The following is a 23,947-nucleotide window of genomic DNA, read 5'->3' as shown; positions in this document are numbered from 1 at the left end:
CTCCGCCCATGTGCTGGACCCCCCCGACCCCCACTTTGAGCTACTGTTATGTGTCACTTCTTTTTCTCGCTTTTAAGCCCCGCCCAGCATCCCTCGCACCCCAGACCTCATTTAACAGCAGTGTGTGAGAGATGCACAGGTGATGTACGACACCTGACACGCACAGTTCCCCCACGAAGCAGAAGGTGCTGGGTTTGAAGGTCAGCGACGGTACACGTACGCAGTTTTAAGTGTGCAGCTCGAACCCGAGTCCATATTGTGTATAAACAACTTTGTGAAATAAACCTCTTGTGAGAACGTTCATTTTCTCCTCGATTCGTTGTTCATTATCTCTTTGAAAGACCGGCGAGTCCTCGGCCAATGCGTTCCTTTCCACGGCGGCCAAGGGGGCTTCGAACCCGCAGCCCAGGGGCTCGGAGATGGCGCCCGAGGTCCTTTCCTAGGTGCCGAGCACTGGTCGAACCTGCAGCAAGCGGGAGAGCAGACAGCTGAGCAAACTGCGCTCCGTAACCTTGAACAGAGAAACTTTGGTTCTTCGTTCGTTCCCTTATTGTGACGTTTCACACAAATGTTCATACAGAGATGATGTGTTTTATGTGCAACTGATCATCAAATCGCTTTCCGGAAAGATCAGACCGATGAAGCCAGGTTCCGCGCGCACAGCTGCTGCCGTTTTGCACCTTCATCCCATCAGCATCTCTTGAGGCTTCATGAGCATCAGCTGCAGTAAGACCTGGGGGGGCTGGGGGGGGCTGGGGGGGGCTGGGCAGTGACACCGTCTGGTGTCAAATACCACAGCTCAGCTCCTTCTTGCTGCACCAGCTGTGTGAGCATGGACAGGAAGTAGCCTGGGTACGAGCTGGGTGGAAGTTACGCACCACTTCCACCCACCCACCCACGCACACACACACTACTTGTGAAAAGGGAAGAGTGTTGGGAAGGAACAGGCAGTTCTTTTGCAAACGGTGTTCTACACACTCACACACACAGCTCTCAGTGTGTCCTCTCTGCTGTCCCCTTCTTCCTTTATGAATGAACAGTGTGTGTGCGTGCGTGCGTGAGGCCTGCAGTGCTCTTCCCAGCCACTGTGCTGCTCTGCTGGGGGTCCAGGATTCTGCGGAAATGGTGTATTATGAAAGAAGTAGGTTTCGCTGTGCTGTTCGCTTCCTGCAGGCGGTGTGTGTTCTGTCTGAGACTCCGACTTCTGTCCTGAGTTGCGTCACGGTCCTCGGTCCTCAGTTCGAGCTCCCGTCTCACAGCACCTCTGCAAAGGAGCGCCGAAGGATCCTGCTGCATGTGTAGATACATGGAGGAAATGCCGTGTCGCACCAAACGCGTGTGTGTGTTGTTGTCTCAAATACGAACACACACACACACACAGTCTGAACCGCTTGTCCTATATGGGGTCGCGGGGAGCCGCAGCCTAACCTGGCAACACAGGGCACGAGGCTGGAGGGGGAGGGGACACACCCAGGACGGGACGCCAGTCTGTTGCAAGGCACCCCAAGCCGAACTCAAACCCCAGACCTACTGGAGAGCAGGACCCGGTCCAACCCACTGCACCACCACACCCCCCACAAACATATATAGTACATTGTAATTATTGGGGAAAAAAAACAATAAACCCTACAAAACACGGTAAACTTGCTTTAGTGCACCAGGTGCCAGAGGTAAAAAGAGATTTAGAAGCACTGATCCTCCTGAGACCCATCAAGGAAAGGTTTCGTCTATCCTGGAGGAGTCGTCCAAGCCCCACCCCCAAACCTGGGATCGTTTAGAAGCAGATGGGTCTGGACTCAGCGATGTACCGGGTGCAGTTTTGAAGACGCCGAGAAAGCGTTCTCTACAGTGAAAACTGAACTATTTGATATTACCGTTAGGAGACGCTGAAAGGAAAGACATCCAACGTTAATTTGTGTAAAAATGCTCGAAAGCTCACCTCCTGCATGTCCGTCACGTGTTCCCCGCACACGCGGATCCGTCAGCGCCAAATCAGCGTCAGTGCCGAGGTCACGCTAAGGGAGAGCGGCCTGTTTACCACGCTTTACTCCGCTGCCTCATGCCAGCGCCATCACCTCTAGTTCGCTCTCACATTCAGTCATTTGCGAAGGGAGTGCACGTTCGCCTCCCGGTTGCGTCCCTTGGGGACGACGCAAGTCCAGGCTCCCTGCGACGGAACATTCCGGAATGTGTCCCCTCCCTCCTGCAGGAGCAGCGCAGGAAAAGACACCATTCTTGCTTCGCCGCAGGACTCCTGTATTCATTCCGAGTCGTGCACCGAGATGCACGTGTGTGTAGGAATGGGGCGGCTCATGCGTCGGTGTCTTTTGAACCGCTCTTGGGAGGCTCTGCAGCGCAGGAGAACCGGACGCGCCCGCGTTCTTCAACTTCTTCAAGTTCTCTCTTGAAGGCACCGCTTGTTCGCTACCCCCTGTGCTGGAAGAGTTCACGGTCTTCGTGATGAGCGCGAGCGGCTGTGTGTCTCGCACCCGGACCGGCGGTTCCCATTGCAAAGGAGCCCGTGGAACACGTGAAACGCGAGGGAACGCATGAAGGAAGGGTCTTCGCCGAGGTCACATGCAAAGGGTTGCCGTGCGCCAGGGCTCAGCGCGGCCTCACTGCAGCCGGGGTCACTCCTCTGAATCACTATTGTCTCAGACACTTCCTGTTTCCCACTGGCCGCTCTTCCTGTCCACACCAGAGTCACACCGCTGTTCTTGGGGGGGGGGGGGGGGACTCCTGAAACTGGAAGTTGTCTGATCGCACACATGAGAGCGAGCAGCATCCAGCCCTCTGCTTGCGTCTCTGGTCGTGATGCTCTCACACCGTCCAAACACACCCCCCCCCATTAGTGGGCGAGACACACTTGACACACTGGCCCGCTTGACCTACGTAAGGAAGTGTCTGAATGATCAGATGACGGTCCCTATGGGACTTTGACACGGTATTTACAGTGAGGATGCCGTAGCTGTGCGTCTCACCCTTGGGCGCGAACACACACACACAACGTTGACATGTGTACAGAAGAGTGAAGGCCCATGGGTGTAAGTTCACACACCAGAGTCCACATTTTTCACCACAACCGCCTTTGTGTTTCATATGAAACCCAGTTCTGTGTTTGTGAGCAGCTCTGGATCACAGCAAACACAGTTACATGATTTATCTGACACTTTTCTCCAAAGTCTTACAATATATAGGCTACAATTATTATTACTACAGTTACAATCATAGAGCTGGGTAACTTTTACTGGAGCAATTAGGGTAAGTCCTTTGCCCAAGCCAGGCTACGACAACCAGAGAGAGGGATCGACCGCGTGACCTTTGGAGCCACACATTACACTACCAGCTGTGCCCTAAACACCGCGCAGCGTGGCGCAGGTGTGTGGTCACGTGACTTTCCCAACCTTTACCTCCTACATGTTGTCATTTTTCACTTTCCATACGTGCCACAATCAACGCGCAGGGTGAGGAGAAGAGGGCCGAAAACGTGTTTGACAGGCGAGTTGGTGTCTCTCCGCGGGCGACACGTGTTTCCTGCTCTGCTCCGGGTTCGAGGCAGCGCGCGCTCGGCCCAGCTGCAGCCCAGCATTAACACACAGCACAGCGCAGGGCAGGGTTCGGAAAGCCCGTGCGTGTAACCACTGACAGGGAGGGTTAAGGGGGCTGAAGGGTGGGACTTTGCTCTGACACCCCCCCCGCCCCCGACTCGGTCCCGCCCGCCCGTCCGTCCGTCCGTCCGTCCGTCCGTCTCGCGGGAACCCAGAGCTCCGCTGCGCTGCGCTGTCAGGACCACTCCGTGTCGCCGCGATCGGCGCGTTTCTCTCTCTTTCTGCGCGCGTCTCACCGGCGCTGCGGCCACTTGGAGCCCCACGCTGCGCGTTCCCGACAATCTCTGCGCCCGTGTGCGCGGCTCCGCTCGGCTCCGCTCGGCTCCGCGCGCAGGACGGGACAGGACAGGACAGGACGGGACAGCGGAGGCGAGCGCCGCGGCTAAGTTCGGCGGGTCAGCGGCTCGGCTGGAGCCCATCGGGAGCGGCGGCACCGCGGACGCGCAGCGGGAGGTAGGAGTGAAAAGTGTGGTGAAAAGCGGGGGAGAGACACAGAGAGTGAAAGAGAGTAAACTGTAAAGTGAAGACCGACGGGACGGGACGGGACGCGCTGGACGTGAGAGAATCTCAGTCAAGTGTCAACACACCTAGGTCCTAGACGCACACGATGATTATTTACACACACGGCCGCGTTCCTCCTAAATCCGTCGCTTGTTGTTGTGTCGAAACACTCGCGATCTGCGCAGCCTGTTCTGTTGTTGTTGATACTAAGTTTCTGACACGTTTCGATACATTTCAGCTGCTCTTGTTCTTCTTCAGTTCTTCTTCTTCTTGTTACATATTTTAGCGCCGCTTCGGCCGAACACCGAAAATCACAGCGACTTGTGCTGTATGAACAGTTACGCTGAAGTATGACAAAGTTGCACTGAATTATGAACCGGTTACACTGACTGAAGTATGAAATATGTTCATCATCATATCCGATAATATCATCGCGACTGCGCTGGGAAACAGATGAGATGTTTGACCACCGGGCGGAAAAGGGCATTTACTCAAATTACTGCATCTAGCGCAGCCTTCACACTGTTTTACTGCATATGTCACCGTGAGTTCCCTGGAAGGACACACACACACACGCACACACACACACACGCACACGCACAACGCACACGCGCGCGCGCGCCGGTTTCCGAGGCTCTCCAGAGGGGAAACCGCAGCGCTTTCATCTCCCGAATGACTTATGAAAAGTGACTTATGAAAAAGCAGCGTGTTTATGGCTCTCCCACCATTGTGCGGGGGGTCTTTGGTCTTTCCTGCGTGTGACACGTCCGGTCTGGAGCACAGAGTCCATCGGCAGCTTTGAAAGTAACAGTCTGATTAAAAAATATCATGTAAAAAAAAAAACACAGTAAAGTTAGAATGTCAAACACAAGTGTGTGTGAATGCGGTCCGTTTTCCCTTAAATACATTGTTGCGCCATGTTTGCTCAGTATTTATTTATGGACCATGTTGTTCTAGGAGGTCCTTAGCTTCCATCATATTCATAAAGGAGAACACTGAGAAACTCTGCTCTGGAAGTTTATTTCGGTAAGAGGCACAAAAAGTATTGTTTTCCGTAGAGAGTGTGTATGACACCGGGCTGCTGACATCTGCGTGTCTTTGGGTGCAGAATTAGACCCTCAAATAAAATGCAGAGCAGTAAGTTTGTTCACAAAGGGACGTTTGTAATACGTGTTTCTCCCTGGATCTAAAATGACCTTCTTCATACGATTATTGTGAAAATGCATTAAGTGAAGTGTTATTTGCATGCAGTGGGCTTCCGCTGCTGTTATTATTACAACTTTAAGGGGGGGCGAGGGGGGGGGGGGGGGGGGGGGGGCGGGCAGGAGAGGGGATGCTGTCTCATCACCATCATATTAAAGTGGGGAAACGATCATTGACCAGAACAGAGAGACGTTTCTTCAAACGCTGCGGCCCCGAAAGGCCCCGACGATGGAAGAGTGTGTTCGGTGTTTGCTCTCCGCTGGCACGGGGTCGTGTTGCTACAAAGGAGGATGTTACAGTAAAACACCCTGCTTAGGGTGGTAATTATCAGCCTTGCGTTAGCAGGAAGTTCAGATTAGACACCAGATAGGGAGAGAAACGCCACAAAGCTTCTGAACAAGCAGCTGCCACTGAACTTCATTTCTCTGGGCTCCTGCACAAACTGGTGGAACTCGTGCTGGTTGCTTCATAAAAACCAGGTACCATGGTAAATTACTCTGCTTGCAAGGTTCTAGAAGCATTGCTGCATCAGGCAGTGTAATGCTTGGAGGTGTGACCTTTCAAGTAAAGGTCCTGGGTTTGAATCCCAGCTCTCGCTGTGGTACCCTTTCTAATGGTATTTATCTGGAACTGATAAAGTAAAAAATACTCTACTGTGTAAATGGGTAAATCAGTGTAAGGGGCATGCTTTACAAACGTGATGTTGTGTGGAGAAAGGTTTGGGCTAAATAATAATTTTCTGTATCAGGATTATCAAAGGATGAGCTCAAGCCAACATGTAAAATGAGGGAATGATGGATTTTCGATGTTAGAATCCCAAAAATATGGGCCAAGGATGGGAGTGCACGCTCAAGATAGTGAAAGAGATACTTGAGTTACCGCGGTACCGGTGCGTTTCGGAGCGATGCCTTCCTCAGCACGCCGCACAAACTTAACTGCTTGTTTCACTTAGTCTGAGTTTGCTCTCCCATCTTTTTTCTAAATAATGACGATAAATGTAATTCGTCAGCACGACTGCATGACGACGTCGCTCTCCGTTCCAAAGACGCTCGGAGCTGAGCGCTCGGCTCCTCTGCGGCTCCCTGTTGCCGGACCCTTATTGCTCCGGGAAACACTTTAGGAAGGAGGGCGTTTTCCCTCTTCCTGTTGCCGAGGCGACGCTGAAAGGGGACACCGTTTGAAACGTGTGAAAGAACTCTGAGCTCCTGAGACAAAGGAGTCCGTCCCGAACCCCGGAAAGCTGATAAGGGCGTCCCTGCGGGTCACCTCCGTCAGGTGGGCGCTGGAGATGAGCTCTGAAACCCGAGCACCGTTGTCATCTCTTCCTTCCCGAGGGGACGAGCCTTTGTGCCCCTTTGCTATGTCTGACTTCGGTTATATTTGGAGTGTCTGCGCCGGATGTGGAGCACATGCCGTGTGTGTGTGTGTGTCTCTGCATAGTTATGTATTTTCACACACTATATTTGTAAGAGTTCAGCTCTGCTCTCCCGTCTCTGTTAATTGCAGCAGCCGCCGTGCGGAACCCCTCCCAGCTATTTCTCCGCTCCTCCCTGCCGTCATCGCGTGGCCCGCGGGCACTTTTAGTACCCGTTTCCACGGGCGGGATGGCGGAGGCAGGATGCCACCGTTTCACAGGAAGTGCAGAGATGCTTTAACCGTCTGTTTGGACAAAGAGAGAAGTGTTACGGACATAGAAGTGACGGCGCTTCATCTCGCAGGGTTGGTGTCTAAAGCTCGGTGCTAAAAGTCACCACTGGAGGAAGGAGCTGAGAGAAGTCCGACTGAGCTCCGATCGAGCGGCTTGCGTCCAACCGCTCATCTCGGGAACGTTGTCGTGACCCGGTGAAACCAGCAGGGCCCCGGCGCAGAATAGACCCTCTAGGAGTCTCGAACCCTGAGTCTCGCACCACTGAGGGGAGGAAAAGCGGTTGCGATGTCATGTTGTCCTGAGCGGCCGGCGGCTCCGGGGCCGAACGAGCCTCCGCTTTCGGCAGAACGAAATGCGGCAGCCCGGTGCCGCGGTGCTCTGATGTGACCGAGCGAGAGGCCGTCTGACTAGGACAAGTGCGCTCCATCGCCGGGCGAGAGAAGGCCGCCCCGCGCCCAACAAAACGGCATTGTGTGCTACAATAGTGGCCCTCTGTTATTTATATACAGCCCCTGTGGCCGTTTTCCCAAAGGCCCCCTTGATTCTGCTCTTTCACAAACTGCTTTTGACTCTAAAGCTTCCACTGATTGTTCGAGCTAAAACGAGACTCGGAGATGCATATCTGTGTGAGCGGCTCAGGAACGTTTCCTTCTGTCCTTTTCCTCTTCTCCATGTTGCTGTTGCCGCTTCCAGGGAATGTGCAGAACGACACCGCTGGGCTTCCGAAGGCATCGCCCGCATCCAGAGGGTCTTTCCCAGGGACAAAAAACGGACCCCTTTAAGAATCCCACGGAAGCCGAGGAGCCCTCCTACAAAGATGTCCATAAATAGAAAGGGTTGCGCTGAATATTCTTTACGTTCATGTAGAATTACTTGATGGACCCCAGGTTAAGAAGCCCTGATCTGAGGGGTTTTGGGAGGAGGAACGTGGGTCCGAGTGCATCTGTAGCATTTTGTGTCTTATTGTTTGTAACAGCTGGCGTGTCCTGCTCGAATGGAGCGATATGAATTATGGTTGGATGAATAGCTAATAGAAGGGGGCGCGGTGGCGCAGTGGGTTGGACCATGGTCCTGCTCTCTGGTGGGTCTGGGGTTCGAGTCCCACTTGGGGTGCCTTGCGATGGACTGGCGTCCTGTCCTGTCCTGGGTGTGTCTCCTCCCTCTCCGGCCTTACGCCCTGTGTTGCCGGGTAGGCTCTGGCTCCCCGTGACCCCGTATGGGACGAGCGGTTCTGAAAATGTGTGTGTGAATAGCTAATTCCATATTCTCTCTGCATCTTCCAACTCCATTCCTGAGATGGGATTTCACCTGTCCAGTGAAGGACAGCGAAAATATCGCATCGCTTGACGGGATAGAATCACTCGGGGTCCGCGTGAAATTCCCGTTGTTTTGGTGTGTTGAGATATGAAAGCGCGTGACGTGACAGAGTTGGCTGTTGGGGGGGAAAAAAAATAGAAAAAAATGAAATCCGCCAAAGTCTAGGAGAGGCAGCGATTTCACCGATGGAGTAAGTCCGAAATCCAAGTGGATTCTCGACAACGCCCCACCTCTTGTGCTGCCTCAGCCCTGAAATCATTATTTTACAGCCACGCAAACCCTTAACCTCTGGGTTTCCCATGACATTTGCTACAGTCAGAGCTACAAACACACACAAAAAATTTTAAAACTAGTATATGGACAGCAATGAGTTGCAGCATTATAGACAGAGACAGTTTGCACAGAAACTGCAAATTGATCACTGCACATAAGGGATCCCTGGTGGTGTAGTGGTTAGAGTTACTCCCTTTAGGTCCCACAGTTGTTGGTTCAAGTCTATATGAGAGCCAAGGTATGTATCCTAAACTCCTCCGGTGGTGTAATGTAATAAATAATTGTGAGAAGCTGAATGCTGTAAGTTGTCTTGGAGGAAAAGCATTAGATAAATGTAAATCCATAGAAGGGGGTAGAAGGTTACTGTGTTTCACAGGTGTGATGGTGCATCACTGTCTCAGAGGCTGCAGAATTCCTCTGTTTTGTCTTTTAAATACAGACCAAACGAAACCCTTCTCTCTTGCCCCTGGATGCTGAGGGAGGACTTGAGCACGTAGAATATAGGCGACCGTTCATCATCGCTAAAGCCGCGGTCCTGTTCCCGTGTCTCCTTCGGTGCGTCACGAGAACTAAGCGTGGACACTTGTTACATGGTGCTGAGGTCAGAGGCCAGAAACTGTGGTTTCTGAGCTTCGCTCAGTCCTGTTTGTTGTCTTCGCTCCTCTTCTAAGGGCTGCAGTTTGCAGAAGTCCATCACTGGTTGGACAAAATGATCTCTTTGGCGGTTCAAACTTGCTGTTGTTTGATGTGCGGGTGCCTCGGCCGCTTTCGGCACGAGAAACATCCGGTGACACGCGGGCGCTGCAAAGGGGTCGAGTGCCACCGAGTCCATGTGGACTGAGTAGAGCAGCTCCATCTTCACGTGGACTTGTCTGCTAAAGACTCAGAAGTTAATACACATCGCATCTCTAAAATTATAATTTCTGGGCACTGGACAAGGCTTCAGTAGTTAAATAGTTGATTGAATTGTAAAATATTAAACAGATGAATAAGAATCACTGCTTGTCAAGCTGAATAACCAGCTGGAAAGGTGGAAGGAAAGTCTTGGCAGCAGCGAGGCTGTCAACTGCTCTGTGTTTCCTTGTGAAGTTCATTGTGGGTTCCGTTGAGGTTCCTGTTGAGGTATCTGCAGAAAACCAGTGGTGAGAAGCCCTGGGGACATCCACGTGCACTGGGGCGGAGTCTTCTTCCCACCACCCCATCCCCAGGGGGGCCAATGTGGAGATTTGCTGCCCAGGGGGGTCGTCACTCTCCTAGCCTTCTCAGAAGACCTTCAGTTTTGGTCTAACATGCCACAGCTGGCCCTGGACCTTTGTCTTCGTAAAACTCCCTGGGCCTTTAACCACGGTCAGACCCTCCATGGAGCCCTTTCTGGTCATACAGACCATCCTACCCTCCAGGCACCGTTTATTTCCTTTCATTTGCCCCATGCGGGGCAACAAATTCAACACAGCAGTCAGGTCTGTGGTGGAACAGACAAAACTTTAGACACAGGCACAGGACTATGGACACACAGCTTTTGTGTCTCACACCATCATGTTGCTGGTTCACATCCCTCCAGTAGCTCCTACAGAAATAGCAAATACACAGATAATCATAGCAGATGGTGTTGGACTCATTTATGGAGCTGCGAGGAGAGTTGGGCTCGAGAACCTTCTTCAGCGTGGGAGGGATTCAGCAGCTCCGAGGGACACAGGGAGCTCATTCCACCACATCAGAGTAAATCCAAGAACCTACAGACTTTGAGATTTGGACCCTTGTGAGTGGGAGCACCAAGCAGCCTGAGGTGGAGGAGCTTAGCACTCTTGTTGGGTTTTAAGGGTTAATCTGGTCCTCTCAGTATCGAAGCGCAGATCCTTCGACCGTCTTGTAGGCCATAATGACAGTGTTGAGCTCAAAATCCCTTTTCTCATAATAAACAGGTCGGACTTTACCGTGTTTAACCCAGCTGGCCACAACGTACCATCCGCTTCTCGGCTGTGAGCCGTGTGGTTTGTGGAGGGAGCTCAGCTAAAGTGCTGTTGGACACGTCTGGACTCGAACCCCATTCCCATCCACGTTCCCCGAGCCTCACACCTGCCTCTTTGTCAGGGCTGAGCACAGCGTCCCACTCAGCGGCTCATCTGTTGGCCCCGTTTCGTTGCGTCCTCTTCCTCAGCGACGGAAGGAAACGCGCGTGTGGACAATGGGCGGAAACGGCCGCTGTTTGGCCGTGGAAACGAAGAGGCTCGCGTGACGTCAGCGCCGCTCGCTCCCGTGGAAAGCCCTGGAATGTGCGCAGGAGGATGTTGCTCTGCGCAGGCTGAACTAAGGGCAGCGCCGAAGCCGCAGTGACCGTCGGCGGCTGATATGGGGGGTGGGGGTGGACAGGGTTTGAGCAGCAGCTGTATCCTGCGTTTCCTGCAGCTCTTCGGGAATCTCTGCAGAGAAGCACCTCAGACTGGTCACTCAGATAAAGCCTGTTGCCTTGGTGATGGGGGAGGGGCGCTGAACTATGAGAAGGGGGTGGGGTCGGGACCCTTTGTTTATAAATAAATAAGCGTCAGTCTCGGGAGGCTCTGAAATGTGTCGCCTCGTGGGACCACAGTGCTGTAAGCCCAGGAATGGGGCTGGTTATGGAACACTGGTTAGCGCTGCACCTTTGGATGCGAAGGTTGTCGGTTCCAATCTCACTTCTGACTGGAGTGACGTAGAGCAAGTTACTTACTCTGAATTGGTACAATAAATGTTTACCTACTGAGTAAATCAGTATCAGTAACCCAAGTCACTTTGGAGAAAAGCCTTGTGCAAGTGGTACATGTCCATTGTACAAATGCTCTCTGATGGACACAATGGACACACAGGTCTGCGCATAAAGCCCTTGTCCCCTCTGGAAATGTCAACTGTGTAGAAAGATAATTTTCCTTGAGAAGACAGGCATTTTGCACCACGCTGACTTTCACCACAATTTATTAGGGCAGCTACAGTCAACATCGAGAGTCCTGGGGGAACACGCAAGTGAGGCGGACCACGTCCCTGCCAGCCGCTTCTCGTTCGCTCCGTTATTGTAGAACGTGTAACGCGGTATTTTAGTCACTGTAGCCTGGCACGATGATGCTTATTAACCCCTTATTCGTGTTTGATTGCAAGGAGTCGGTCAGCGGCCGGTCAACGTCGGTCCTCATTTCAGCTCGGAGCCTTGTCACGTCGGCCCCTTCCCCCGAAGTTCCCTGTGCTGCAGGATGCTTGCGGTCGTGTTGGGAGGGAAGTAGCGGTTTGTAGCGTTTGACGAGGCGCGTATGGGACGTTGCTGAAGCGAAAGCCGCTGCGCTCTATCAGCCTGGCCACGGGGAGCCACGTTGCCGCTTCATCGCGATGTCGGGCCTCTCCGCACATCAGACCGTGGTGGAGATTTCACGCCAGAAGCCTTCGTGTCCCAAAGTGGGGGGCGGCTGCTCCTAGAGCCGCACGGTCACTACGGGCGCCCAGAGCAGGCGGTGCAGCCGGGGGGGGCCGTGATGCCGGAGCCTCCGTGATGGAGGCTTTTACATCTCGCAAAGCAGCTGGCGGCTCTCCAGAGTCACCAGTCTGTGTCGCTGTGCAAATGAAGCTGTCAGAACCGGAAGCGAAGATGCGGCTCCAGGTTGTCCTCCCACAGAGGGCACTTTCAGTGCGCCCGTCCCTCAACCCCCCCCGAGTCGTTCTATCAGCAGAGCCCATGTACTTCCTGTGACACCCCCAGCAGCCGCTCACACTGCGACGGGGTCAAAGGTTACCTGACAGCACCGGGGTGTGAACAGAGCAGGATGTGGATCCGGTCTGTTCTGTCGGCTCTCGGCGAGACCCGCTGGGGGTAGGGAGCCAACCTCCGTGGCGGGGCAGGAAAGAGCATCGCTTCGCAGGGTCTCTGTACCGTGGTGTTTGCGAAGATGACAGAATTTGTGTGTGTGTGTGAGAGAAAGACCGTCCTACAATGTACCGGCGTCCTGTCCAGGGTGTACCCTGCCGCCGAGATAGACTCAGGACACCGCCAGCCTGCACTGAGCAGCTCACGGTCAGTGAGTTCCTGCACTGACCGCTTGGCTCGTCTGTTCTGCTCAAGCCCCTCCCACACAGTCTCTGAGTCACAGGGCTGTTTCCTTACAGGAAGCGGGTGTGTCTTTCACACATGGAATCCTTGGAGAACTTTGATTTCATCTGACCACCCGTCCATATGGAGACGGAGCCTGGCTCTTGCTGCGGCTCCTCGGTGTGCGAGAGGCACCTTTTCTCACCTCCTCGCTCCATCAGCTCATCCAGCAGCTCCACTCCGGACGCTCAGCTTCTCCACTTCAGCCCCATTTGTGCTCCAGCGGCTTCTCGAGCCCAGGCTGGGGGCGTTTCTCCTCTTCTGGATGCACCTCCCCGTGATTCACTGACTCTATGTCACCGTCGACCTCGTTGACTAAAAACTGCTGTTAAGTGCAACAAATTGTTTCCCGCCGTAAGACGTGAATCATGTCCGTCCTCAGAGTGCTGCAGTGGGACCGTTGAACAGTTGCTGAATGTGAATTTAATTCAGATAAATCGGCTGGACTCAAAATTGATAAAAAGCGGCGCAAAGAATAAAGAGTTACCTGGCGATTTTCTCCAAAGCACCTTACAACTACAGTACGTTTGTACACTGAGCTACTTACACTAATTTTACCCATTTTCACAGCAGGGTAATTTTATTGTGTCAGTCAGGGGGATATACCTTGATGAACAGTACTGCAGCAAAAGGGGGATTCAAACCTAGGTCTTTTGAATGGAAGACAGCAGCTCTAACCGCTCTGTCCTCTGCTGGCCCTCAGTTGGATTGCGTGGACTGTGGACGCTGGTGCTGGACGTGTCCCTCTGCAGAGGAAACAGAAAGGGAGCTCTGTCTCAGAGATGACCTCACACCTCAAACCTCTAACTGTATGAGTCACTAGGAAGGGTTACGACCCCTTCGGCTCCACAGCAGGGTGCAGCGACATCACTGGAATCCATATGGTGTCCTAGAAAGGGAGTTTTACTGCGTTCTTGGTGGAACTGCAGTTCCTCCAGCCCCCAGTGGTGCTCGTGGCCCTCAGAGGACTCACCTCCTTCGTTTCTGTTTGTCTCAAATTTCAGATGAAGGAGAAGGATCTGTTTCCCCCCAGCAACTCGCTTCTGCTCCATCGTCATGGCAACGCTGAGCGAGAATACGGACTTGGAGACCATCCTGGCCTCCATCCACCTGGAGAGGTACCTGGAGAGCTTCCAGCGCTCGGGCTACCTGCGCGCCAGGGACCTGTTTGAGCTGGACCAGGCGGCGCTCAACCAGCTCGGCATCACGGCCACCGGCCACAGGAAGCGCATCCTCAAGTTGGCCGAGCGCATCCGGCGGGCCGAGGGGCTCCTGGACCTGGAGACGGCGGCGCCACCGCCGCCGCACCGCTGCCAGTCGGAGTCGGCCATACACCTCGTGTCGGAGCAAGAGGACAGGGAGGGGCCCTCGTCCCCCCAGCGGCAGCAGCTGAGCACCGCGGAGCTACAGCGCAACAGCTCGGTCCCCAGCATCCCCAGTGTCCTCGAGGGATCTTCCGTGGAGCCTGAGGTTGTCCCTGTGAAGCCGGTGCCAAAACCCAGGACGGTGTTCCACAGGTCCAGGACAGAGCCGCCATTCTCCCCGTCAACACCAGAGCAGGAGTCGCCTCTCCCCAAAGGGCTCTCGCAGGAGTGTCTCTTCCTGGCCCCTCCGGAAGGTTCGGTTTCGCAGGGGGGTAGCTGTAAAGGCCCCTCGGCCTCAGACCCGTTCCTGCCTCCAGTTCCACCACGACTCCACCGGGGAGTACCCCCTGCCATGTTCCGCAGTTTGCCATCACCGGTCAGGACTGAACCGGACTCTCCAACCACCCCCCTCCGTCCCTCCCCGCCTGGGTCGCCCAGTTGCCGCAGGGACCCTTCGCTGCGCTGCTCGAACCCCAGCCCTGCCTCCCCCCAGGGCACCCTGGAGATGGTCTCCAACGAAATCTACTGCGGTGCTGCAGCCGTCTCCGCCTGGAACCGACCCGTTCCGCAGCCCCCGCCCCGGCAGGAGCTCGGCATCTCTCTCGACCGGAACGGGTGAGCTCTTTGCCTCTGGTGCTGAACCGTCCGTCATAGCTGTAGGGGTAATTATACCATGACCTAAGATGTAAACGCAGGGTAAACAAAGTGTAGGGCATAAACAAGTACTGACAGCACAGTTTGAGCTGCCCCATGAGCCTACGGGAGGTCACAGCGGATGAACCGCGCTGCACTGTGGGACACATTTGTCCTCTGTGTTGCACAGGGTCTTGTGCTCTTAGGGTTGCCAGTTGTCCCGTATAATATGGAATCGTTCAGTATTTAAGGGATAAGAGTTGCGTTCCGTATTAAAACCATACGGAACGCGATTTGTCCGTGTATTTTAAGCTTTCGCACCCAGAGGCGTTTAAAAGTATTATATATATTTACTGCGTACGTAAACTCCACGGTTCGCATAAATGCGCTGCCATCAGTCATGTGAAGAAATGGTTCGACTTCACTCAGGATAACTGGCTTCTTCACCTGCAACCTCTGTCTGTTCATAAAAATGTGCGAAATGCCGTCTACTTTCAATCAGTTGCTGTGCTTAAAGAAAAGTTAAGCTTTTCAATTTCACTTTTTTGAAATTGTGTCTGTTCATTGAAGTTAAAAAAAAAAAAAAAAAAAAATCACTCAAAAAGACTGTGAGTCTGTTCCTCATCAGTCGTGTAACAAGTGTGTATAAATCGCCAGGCAGACGCTACAGTGATATGTGTGTAACGGCTTGTGAGACTTTAGCATGACATTAAAATTACTTTATTTTTTACAACTGCCATGTATGTCAGTGAGCTAAAAGCAAATTAAATGCATCTCAGATTCATTTTAGCATTAAATTCAGTCAAGCTGGGTTCTTTTTTACACATAGACATTAGCTACAACTGAATTTCGAGTGTCCCTTTATGCCGTCCCTTATTTTCGTATAAAGAACCCAAAAGTGTCCCTTATTCTCTTCCGCAAGGGTTGGCAACCCTAAGCGATGTTAGCACTGTGTGGTGTTAGCACTGTGTGGTGTTAGCAGGAGGTGGTGTTAGCGCTGTGTGGTGTTAGCACTGTGTGGTGTTAGCGCTAAATGGTGTTAGCACTGTGCGGTGTTAGCGCTTTCGGACGCTAAAGACACGCGAACATTTGCCGAGCGGTGAGGCGGTAGTAACGCTGCCGCTGTGAACAGGCCTCGTATTTGAGAAATACACTTTGGCGCAAACTTAGGGCACCTGTCCGTAGAAAGTGACGAAGGAAAACGCGAGCGTGGACTAACAGAAAATTGTGTATAAATATCCGTGTCGGAGTCACAGAAAGTAAAGTCGCGTGAAACATTTCACGCGTAATGATCTGATGTGGGACCCGGCGTGCCTTTACTTAAGTCTAAGGGGCGTCTTTCAGGACGACTGTCTCCGACCTGCCGGGACGCTCCGAGGACGTCCGCGTTCCTTCGCTTTCGTCGCGTGACGTTGACCGTGTCTCGGCGGAACCGTGTCCCTTAAGAGTTCCTCACCTAGCTCTGCTTCGGTCGAATGGCGCGGCCGCATCGCTGCCGGCGTTTCTCTATGGCGCGGTAGGGAAAGTAGGAAGTACTATAGTAACGTCAAAGGTTGCGGGTGAAACCGAGGCGGGAGGTGCGGTGATAAGAGGCGCGGAGAGGGTGACGGCCACGAAGGACGAGAAGCGCGACGGCCCCTTTCCTCGGCTCCCGGTGATTGTTTGCGTTTGCTTTCCGCAGCACTTCGAGCAGCAGCTTTGCGGAGCGGCCCCAGAGGATTGTGGGTAAGCCCTTCCTTTCTTTAAGAATGGCAGGGCGGAAAGAACGGGTCGTCTGAACGGGCGACGTTCTCACATTCCGCACAATCGCCCGACGCCACAAAGTGTACCCCTTCACCACTGCATCCTTGTTTTAACGGACATTGCACAAAAAATATAGAATCGTGTAAAGGCGGACAGACGTCTCACTGCAGGTCGCCCCCCTTTTCCAACACAGCCCCCCTATGTGACCAAGAGGACACCATAAGCCCGTACTGCGAGACCGTGTTCCCGAGCCAAAGGAACCAGGACGCCAAGGTGAGCGCGCGGCTCCCCGGCGGAGCCGCTCCGAGCGCTTTCTGTGGCTCGGATTCCAAACGCCTCTGTTTTCATTCCATCTCGTATCGCTCGGCCGCCCAAAGGTCACGAGGAGCAGAAGCGAGGGGGAGAGCGGCGAGCCGAAAAGGGAAGCGGCCACGAGAAAAGGGGATGCCGGGTAAGCAGATGGCATCCTAGAGAGGGCTGAACGGCTGCGGAGCTCTGATCTCATGACCAGGCGTACAATCGGGTCTTTGTGCCGCCCGTGACTCTGCTCTTTCGTGCCCGGTGCGGTCGGCCACGTCCGCTTCCGCCTCAGCGCTTGGCGACGCGGCCTTTTCCGGGGCTACAGGAACAGCCGCGTGCGGCCGACCGTGACCGTACGCGGTGAGGACGGTCCTGTGCGCTTGAGCTAAAAGCCCTGAGCGCAGGGAGCGGCACGAACTGGAAGGAGCCCGTACACCTCCTACTGCAGCAGTCCGTCATAACTGAGCGATAGTTTCATTTCGTGCGTCTCCACTTCAGAGCGACAGATGATTCCTCTTCTCCTTCTTATTATTATTATTACTAGTTCATTTGTGTCACATTTCTCTCTTACACTGTTAAATTTGTACACTAAACTGCTTATACCAATGTATCCATTTATATACCACTGGATACTTTTTACTGTATAAAGTCAAGGAAAGTACCTTGATCTGAGCTATACAGCACAAAAGAGATTTGAACCCAGGTCTTTAAGTTGCAAGGTAACGACTCTAACCGCTGCGCCACCTGCTGGCCATGACGCTTTTTTGGGCTCTAATGTGTGGAGGCACTGTGTCGATGCAGGCTAACCCCAGTGAACGGCGGCGCCCCCTCTCTCTCACCCCAGGCCAGTGCGCTTCTCGCAGCCCGCGCGCAACGAGTCCCAAGGCTACTGCGCGGTAGGGGATCCGCCCCCCATCCTGGGCCGCTGTTTGTCGGTGCCCCCCGCGTCCCGGCCCGGAGACCCGGACGAGGAGCAGGCCATCTCCCCGTACGCGAGCTACACGTCGCTGTCGGAGCGCACGGCGCCCATCCTCAGCGGCTGGCTGGACAAACTCTCCCCCCAAGGGTACGACTCGGCCAGGGCGCCCCCCTCCTCCCGCTGCCTGTCCTCCCCCCTGCGGAAGTGTCTGTGCTTCGTGTCTGTCTTCTCGAACCGGTGTGTCTGGCCTTTCTCTCGCTCTTTCTCCTTCTGGGCATCCGTTTTGCGGGGTGGGGGTGTTAAGTTGTTTATTGGGAGTTTTTAGCCCGATCGATCGTAACCCTTATTCACGTGTCGCACGTGTATGTAACGGACATGTTTGTTACATGTTTATGAAGCTGTGAGCACAAACGGTAGCTCGCTGTTAGTATCCTTAATTCAAGTGACAGCGGATTTTTTGGAGCTTTCGTGAAAAGTGACGATGGCCGCCCGACCGCCTTGCGATAACCCGTCGAACTTCCTCTCCTCATGCGGTTCTCGCTCTGCTGAGCTCCTGCTGACCAGCAGACCCTGCATGTCGCTCTGTTTGTTCCAGAAACTACGTCTTCCAGAAACGCTACGTCAAGTTTGACGGCCGAAACCTCACGTATTTTGGCAGCGAGAAGGTAAAGCGGTGCGAGCGTGGTGTGTGTGTCTGTACCACGTTTCACTCTGACTTGCCGAAAGCGAGTGTAAGCGGAGAACTGTGCTGATGCTGTGAACTGGTGGAAAGTATACAGTAAATAACAGAGTAATGCACTGCTGTGAATTGTCTCCCCAAGACCGATAAATGACAAACCTTCCCTTATAACACATGTGCAGGCGGTGTTAATATATTAATGTAAGAAGTACGAGTAAAACGATGACAAAAGCAGTAAATGTTCAGTAAATAATGTGGGGGGAGGAGTCAATAAATATTTTAATGAAAAGGAAGGAATGTCCATCAGCTGTCTGCTTTGCTCATCACAGCGATTGATAAATGAATAAATAGCAATGTAAGATCGTGTAACACTTGTTTTGTGGAAATTTCCTCATGTTTCACAGTGCGCAGATTTTACTGATCTTAACTTACCGCTCCGCTCCCCTCCCCCCCCCCCCACCCGAATTGCTTCCAAGCAGGAAGTTTACCCCAAAGGCGTGATTCCTTTGGCTGCCATACAGATGGCCCGTGCGGCGAAGGATTACAAGTTCGAGGTGGTGACGAATCACAGGACGTTTGTCTTCCGCGCGGACAACGAAGGTAAGGACCCCACAGGATCGGCAGCCCGGGGTGCGGGGCGGCATCCCGCAGGACGTGCCGACCGTAGGGTGCGAGTTTTGTTCCCCGACTCGGCCTCCTTCCTTGTTTCCAAACCTCGCTGTCCTGCGCAGCCCTGAGAAACGAGTGGTGCGACACGCTCAAGAGCCACGTGAAGGAGCAGCTGGTGTTTGGCCGCCCGCGCTTCGGCCCCGGTACCCACTGTCAGAAGACCGGCTACCTGGAGCTCAAGGGGACCAAGTCGAAGGTCTACGCGGCCATCGTCGTGGAGGAAGTGTGGCTCTACAAGAACGAGCAGGTGACATGCCGTAGCAGGGGGCGGGGCCACTCCCTTTCCTGATAGAGCCACACCCCCCATGTCAGAACCACACCCTTCCGTGAGAGCCACACCTTCTGATGACAAACCAAACACCACATACACAGCCACACCCTTTCTTAGAGAAGCCACACCCACCATGTCGGAGCCACCCCAGGCCAATGCACCTTGTCCATCCTACGCTGCAGTGAGTCCACATCATACAAACGCAGTCTGTTTTGAATGTCTGTCCATGTGATTAGTCATAAAGGCACTGTTTCTTTTTTATTTAACGCGAGTAGCGTTGCAGCGATGCGGCTAACGGGCGTCAGCTTCCTTTCTCTCGGCAGTGTTTCAAGAACGGAATCGGGATCACTGTGATCGAGGCCAGAGGTTCAACAATCAGAGAGGGCAAAAACAAAAGCTTTGACCTGATAACTCCTCACAAAACATTCAGGTAAACCCGGTTCTGCTGTGTTCCGTTCACGGTGCCGGTGGGCGTGACCTTGTGTCCAAGTCAGCGGAGCGAAGAAATTGCCCACCCCACTTCCTGTCCCGCCTTCCTGCAGCTTCACGGCCGAGTCAGAGCGGGACAAGAAGGACTGGATGGAGGCCCTGCAAGAGTCCATTGCGGAAACGCTTTCGGACTACGAGGTGGCGGAGAAGATCTGGTCCAACCGGTCCAACAAGGTCTGTGCTGACTGCAGGGCCATCAGTCCCGACTGGGCCTCCATCAACCTCTGCGTGGTCATCTGCAAGAACTGCGCAGGTGAGACAGCTGCTTGGGCCACGGTCCTTTATGGGAGAAGAAACTCCGAATCCGCACCTTCCTCCTCAGCGTCTGAGGTCCGGGTTCGAGAGCCAGGGTCGAGCCTCTTTTGTCCTCCTCCCGCAGGGCAGCACCGGAGCCTCGGAACTATGGTGTCCAAAGTACAGAGCCTGAAACTTGACACCAGCGTGTGGAGCAACGAGATAGTTCAGGTGGGGCCGGTGCTGGTTTCGGGCGTCGGACGGAGCCGTCCCCAGCAGATTCGTTTCCCTCACGCTCTCGTTTGTGCACGCAGCTCTTCATCATGCTGGGCAACGACAGAGCTAACGAGTTCTGGTCGGCCCGTCTGCCCCCGGCTGAGGAGATCGACTGCGACGCCACTCCGGAGCAGAGGCGCGAGTTTGTCGCTCTCAAGTACCGCCAGGGCCGCTACCGGCGCCCGCATCCTGGCTTCGCCACCCAAGAGGAGCTCCTCAAGGTCTCGCTCCAGTTTCGTTGCAGCTTGCAAGCATAACACAATACCCAGTTGTGTAAATGAGTTAGTGATTTGCAGAAGAGCATCAGCGAAATGAATAAATGTGGAAGTATTTTTTTACATTTATTTAGCAGACACTTTTCCCCAGAGTGACTTCCAATGAACTCTATGTAGTGTTACCAGCCCACACATATCATTCACTGCGGTGACTCATCCATACATCAGTGGAACACACACTCTCTGTGTCACTCACACACTATGGGTGAACCTGAACAGCATGTCTTTGGAGCGTGGGAGGAAACCAGAGCACCCCAAGGAAACCCACACAGACACAGGGAGAACATGCAAACTCCACACAGGCTGAGCGGGGATCAAACCCACGTCCTCTTGCACCACCCAGGCGCTGTGAGACAGCAGCGCTACTCGCCGTGCCGCTGTGCCACCCGACCGCTGTGTTTCTTAGAATATTAAATCAGTATAACACGAGCAGCCAAAAAACCACAGTTAGTGCAATCACCAAAGATCAGCAGAGCGCCGTTCCTGCAGGGGACCCTCGTGTGGACTCGAGACGAAGACGTTCACGTTCCACTCCGCGTCATTTTGTGAGGAAAACAGATGCGTTTTCGCCGAACACTACTTGACCGTTAACGGTTGTTCTGAGATTTAAAACCCGAGACAGGCAGCGGGGAAGATGAACCACTGGAGGTGCGCTCACCTTGTGGACCTTGTCCCCCCAGGCACTCTGCACCGCCGTGACCGAGCAGAACCTGCTCAAGACCGTCACCAGCATCTTCGCTGAGGCCGAGGCGGCTGACCGGTCCGGCGCCAACGGCCTCGACAAGCACGACCACGGTTCGCACGCTACTTCAGGTGAGGCTCGCTTCCTGCAGAGGCATCGCGGAGCGTGTGTCCGGCTTTTTGTGTCTCCACAACAACGCGTTCGTATCTGGTTACGTCCTTAAGCGCGTTGCTTCGGAGCTCCTTCCGTTATCAGAAGACAGGAATCCAACGTGGACTCGGAGCTGTAGGGGCCCTGCATTATTTTACCCATTTATACAGCAAAATCAGTTTTTACTCTGTCAGTTCATGGTAAGTCTCTCGAACGAGGGTACAGCAGCAGCAGGACGCGGGTTTCGAACCCGGGCCCTTGAGCGGAGGAGGCGGCTCCAACCTGCTGCTCTGGCTGAGTGTGGTGCAGAGATTTATCTACCGCCTCTCTCCGGTCCTCTTCGTAAAAGAGGTGCAGTGTATCACGCGGCACTCGCACACCACGCTGTGTAAAGGGCTGTTGGAGAGAGACACGTTCTGGTCAGATTTTGCAGAAAATGACAGAGAAATACCGCGGTAATTCATCTCCTGCCTGTTCCCCCCAGACTATGTCCTTCAGTCCTCTGTTGAGAGAGAAACACGCTACTTGTGCTGCGGTGTGTGGGGTGTGTCGAGTGTCCTGGTAAGGGCCCCCCTGCGTGTGAGAGTGTGAGTGTGAGCGTAACTCTGAGCGCAGCTGTTGTGTGTGTCGCAACTCATCCTCAGGTGGAGCGGAGGACTGGACGCAGAGTGTGTACGACGAGATCACGCAGCCCGTGCTGCACGCCGGCTACATCTACAAGTCGGGCAGCATGAGCAAAGGGACGCTGTCCCGCAAGACCAGAGAAGGTGGGCGTGCCGGAGCAGCGCAGCCGGAAGCATCCGGAACCTCGGTGGCAGATCTTTGACATCATGCTCTCAGTGGTCCTTTCGTAGTTGTTCTGCGGCGGGGTGTCGGGCGTGCGGCCGGAACGAGCAAATTATTAATATATAATTATAGTATGTTAATAGTGCGTTAATATGCACTGTAGCTACGAGAAATACTCTAAGTTCTGCTAAATGTGTCGTCATTTAGACACACACTTACACACACCTCACCTAAAAAAATACAGTGAATAATTTTTCGGCTTAGATGTTTCTGACTTAGTATGTCGCTGTGATTTTTCCACGCGTGGCCCTCGGACCTGTCGCGCTGTATCTCCCGAGGTCAAGCGCCCCTGTTTCGCCGCTCTTCCGTCCTCAGATTTTCAGAAGTTCTGGTGCTCGGTGGAGAAGGCTATCCTCTTCTACGAGTCGGACCGGTGCCACGAGCCCAGCATGAAGATCGAGGTGAAAGACGTCGTCTGCCTGGGTGTCAGTCGGCCGGACGTCTGCAGCAGCACGGGCTTCATCGACAGGTGTGTGTCTCGGCCCTCGGGGTCCCCGGGCTGCGGAGCACCGGCGAGCGCCAGGCCGTGCTCATCTCTCCACCGCTGTTCCTCCAGGTTTCGCTACACCTTGGAGCTGTGCCTGTCGTCCGAGAAGCTGTACCAGTTTGGGCTCGAGACTCCGGACACGCTGCACAGCTGGGCCAAGGCCATCGGCAAGGTGAGCGCCTGGGCCTGGAGCCCAACCGCTTCTGGATCCTGAGCGTTGCCACGTGCACCGTTGAAGGGCAGACGTCTTAACGCGCAGCGTTGAGTCATGCAGTGTAACAGAAGGGACTACCGGCACACCGTGATGACCACATCATTCGCTCCGCGTACATCAATACACACGTGTAAATAGACGGCATGCAGGCGAAACTCAATCAGCCTGCAGAAACTAGATGTCGGCGTCCAGTAAACAAGCAGGAGCACGACTTGTGAGCTCAGATTTCTCGCATATGAAAAACCGGTTTTCTGGAAGATTCTCAAATAATTCCGGGTGCGAAAGAAATTTTGGCAACAACATATACTGTAACAACCAAAAGTAGTTAGTGTAAATACAGTACAGTAAATGTAAATGACGGGAATTGTGGGAAATGTAAAATAGTTGCGCAACCGCAATGGGGACTGTCAAGGACATCGGGGGTGAGCACCAGTTGCGGAGCATGAGGCTGGCTTGAGGTGCAGGTCCTGGAAGAAACGGGGTTCGTTTCCTTCTGGCTGAGATGGAAGTGTAGTGTCCTCGGACCGAGGGCCTTATTTCCCTACGTAGTCGCTGTCGTCTCTCGCCGCGTTCGTGTCCCAACGAATGCTCATCGTGTCCCTTCGGAGCCCAGTAATAAGTACTCTATGATGCAATAGTAATCGCTCGCTATGATAATAACAAACTCCCGTGATAAAAGTGACGGGGAACAGTTATAAGTGCAAGATTTCATTTTAAACTTAAAAGGAAATGTTGGGCGAATAAAATCAGCGCATTTGATAAGTGAGCTCCAAACGCCGACTCGGCGATCGCACACGAATGTGTTCGGTGTGTGTGGATGCTCTGTGATCAACTACTGTTGCACTCTCATTATTACCGCGGTAACCGATCATATTGTGCCAGTGAGGTAATCCCCTCGGAACAGCGTAATGCAGGAGAACGTCGATTGTCCAAGTGGGAGCGCGGTGGGTTGGGATAATGGAACATACACGAAAATATTGTTTGCACAAGACAAGTGTAATTAGGCCTACAGTTACAAGTACTGCACACAAGGTTATTACCACTGTATTTGGAAATAT

General features: G+C 53.6%; 1 protein-coding gene across 4 annotated transcripts in view; it reads left to right on the top strand.

The window, feature by feature from the left end:
- Window positions 1-3,746: 3,746 nt before the first annotated feature.
- arap3 (ArfGAP with RhoGAP domain, ankyrin repeat and PH domain 3) overlaps window positions 3,747-23,947 on the top strand; it is a 29,970-nt gene continuing 9,769 nt past the window's right edge. For 3 of the 4 annotated variants that reach the window (XM_029257263.1, XM_029257261.1, XM_029257264.1), the window contains exons 1-17: window positions 3,747-4,061; window positions 13,663-14,637; window positions 16,337-16,380; window positions 16,592-16,671; window positions 16,776-16,849; window positions 17,543-17,764; window positions 18,213-18,282; window positions 18,776-18,896; window positions 19,028-19,212; window positions 19,560-19,666; window positions 19,779-19,978; window positions 20,105-20,190; window positions 20,274-20,456; window positions 21,191-21,323; window positions 21,987-22,109; window positions 22,504-22,657; window positions 22,745-22,847. In XM_029257263.1, coding sequence (XP_029113096.1) covers window positions 13,715-14,637; window positions 16,337-16,380; window positions 16,592-16,671; window positions 16,776-16,849; window positions 17,543-17,764; window positions 18,213-18,282; window positions 18,776-18,896; window positions 19,028-19,212; window positions 19,560-19,666; window positions 19,779-19,978; window positions 20,105-20,190; window positions 20,274-20,456; window positions 21,191-21,323; window positions 21,987-22,109; window positions 22,504-22,657; window positions 22,745-22,847 — 2,808 coding nt within the window. In that variant the 5' untranslated portion in view covers window positions 3,747-4,061; window positions 13,663-13,714. Of the gene's footprint in view, window positions 4,062-5,765; window positions 5,792-13,662; window positions 14,638-16,336; window positions 16,381-16,591; window positions 16,672-16,775; window positions 16,850-17,542; window positions 17,765-18,212; window positions 18,283-18,775; window positions 18,897-19,027; window positions 19,213-19,559; window positions 19,667-19,778; window positions 19,979-20,104; window positions 20,191-20,273; window positions 20,457-21,190; window positions 21,324-21,986; window positions 22,110-22,503; window positions 22,658-22,744; window positions 22,848-23,947 lie in introns of those variants that run through there. The other variant, XM_029257262.1, reaches the window with a different exon arrangement.

Source organism: Scleropages formosus, chromosome 13 (genome assembly GCF_900964775.1).
Source record: "Scleropages formosus chromosome 13, fSclFor1.1, whole genome shotgun sequence".
Lineage (NCBI taxonomy): Eukaryota > Metazoa > Chordata > Actinopteri > Osteoglossiformes > Osteoglossidae > Scleropages > Scleropages formosus.
The sequence above is the reverse complement of the archived record's forward strand: the minus strand, read 5'-3'. Positions and strand labels throughout refer to the sequence as shown.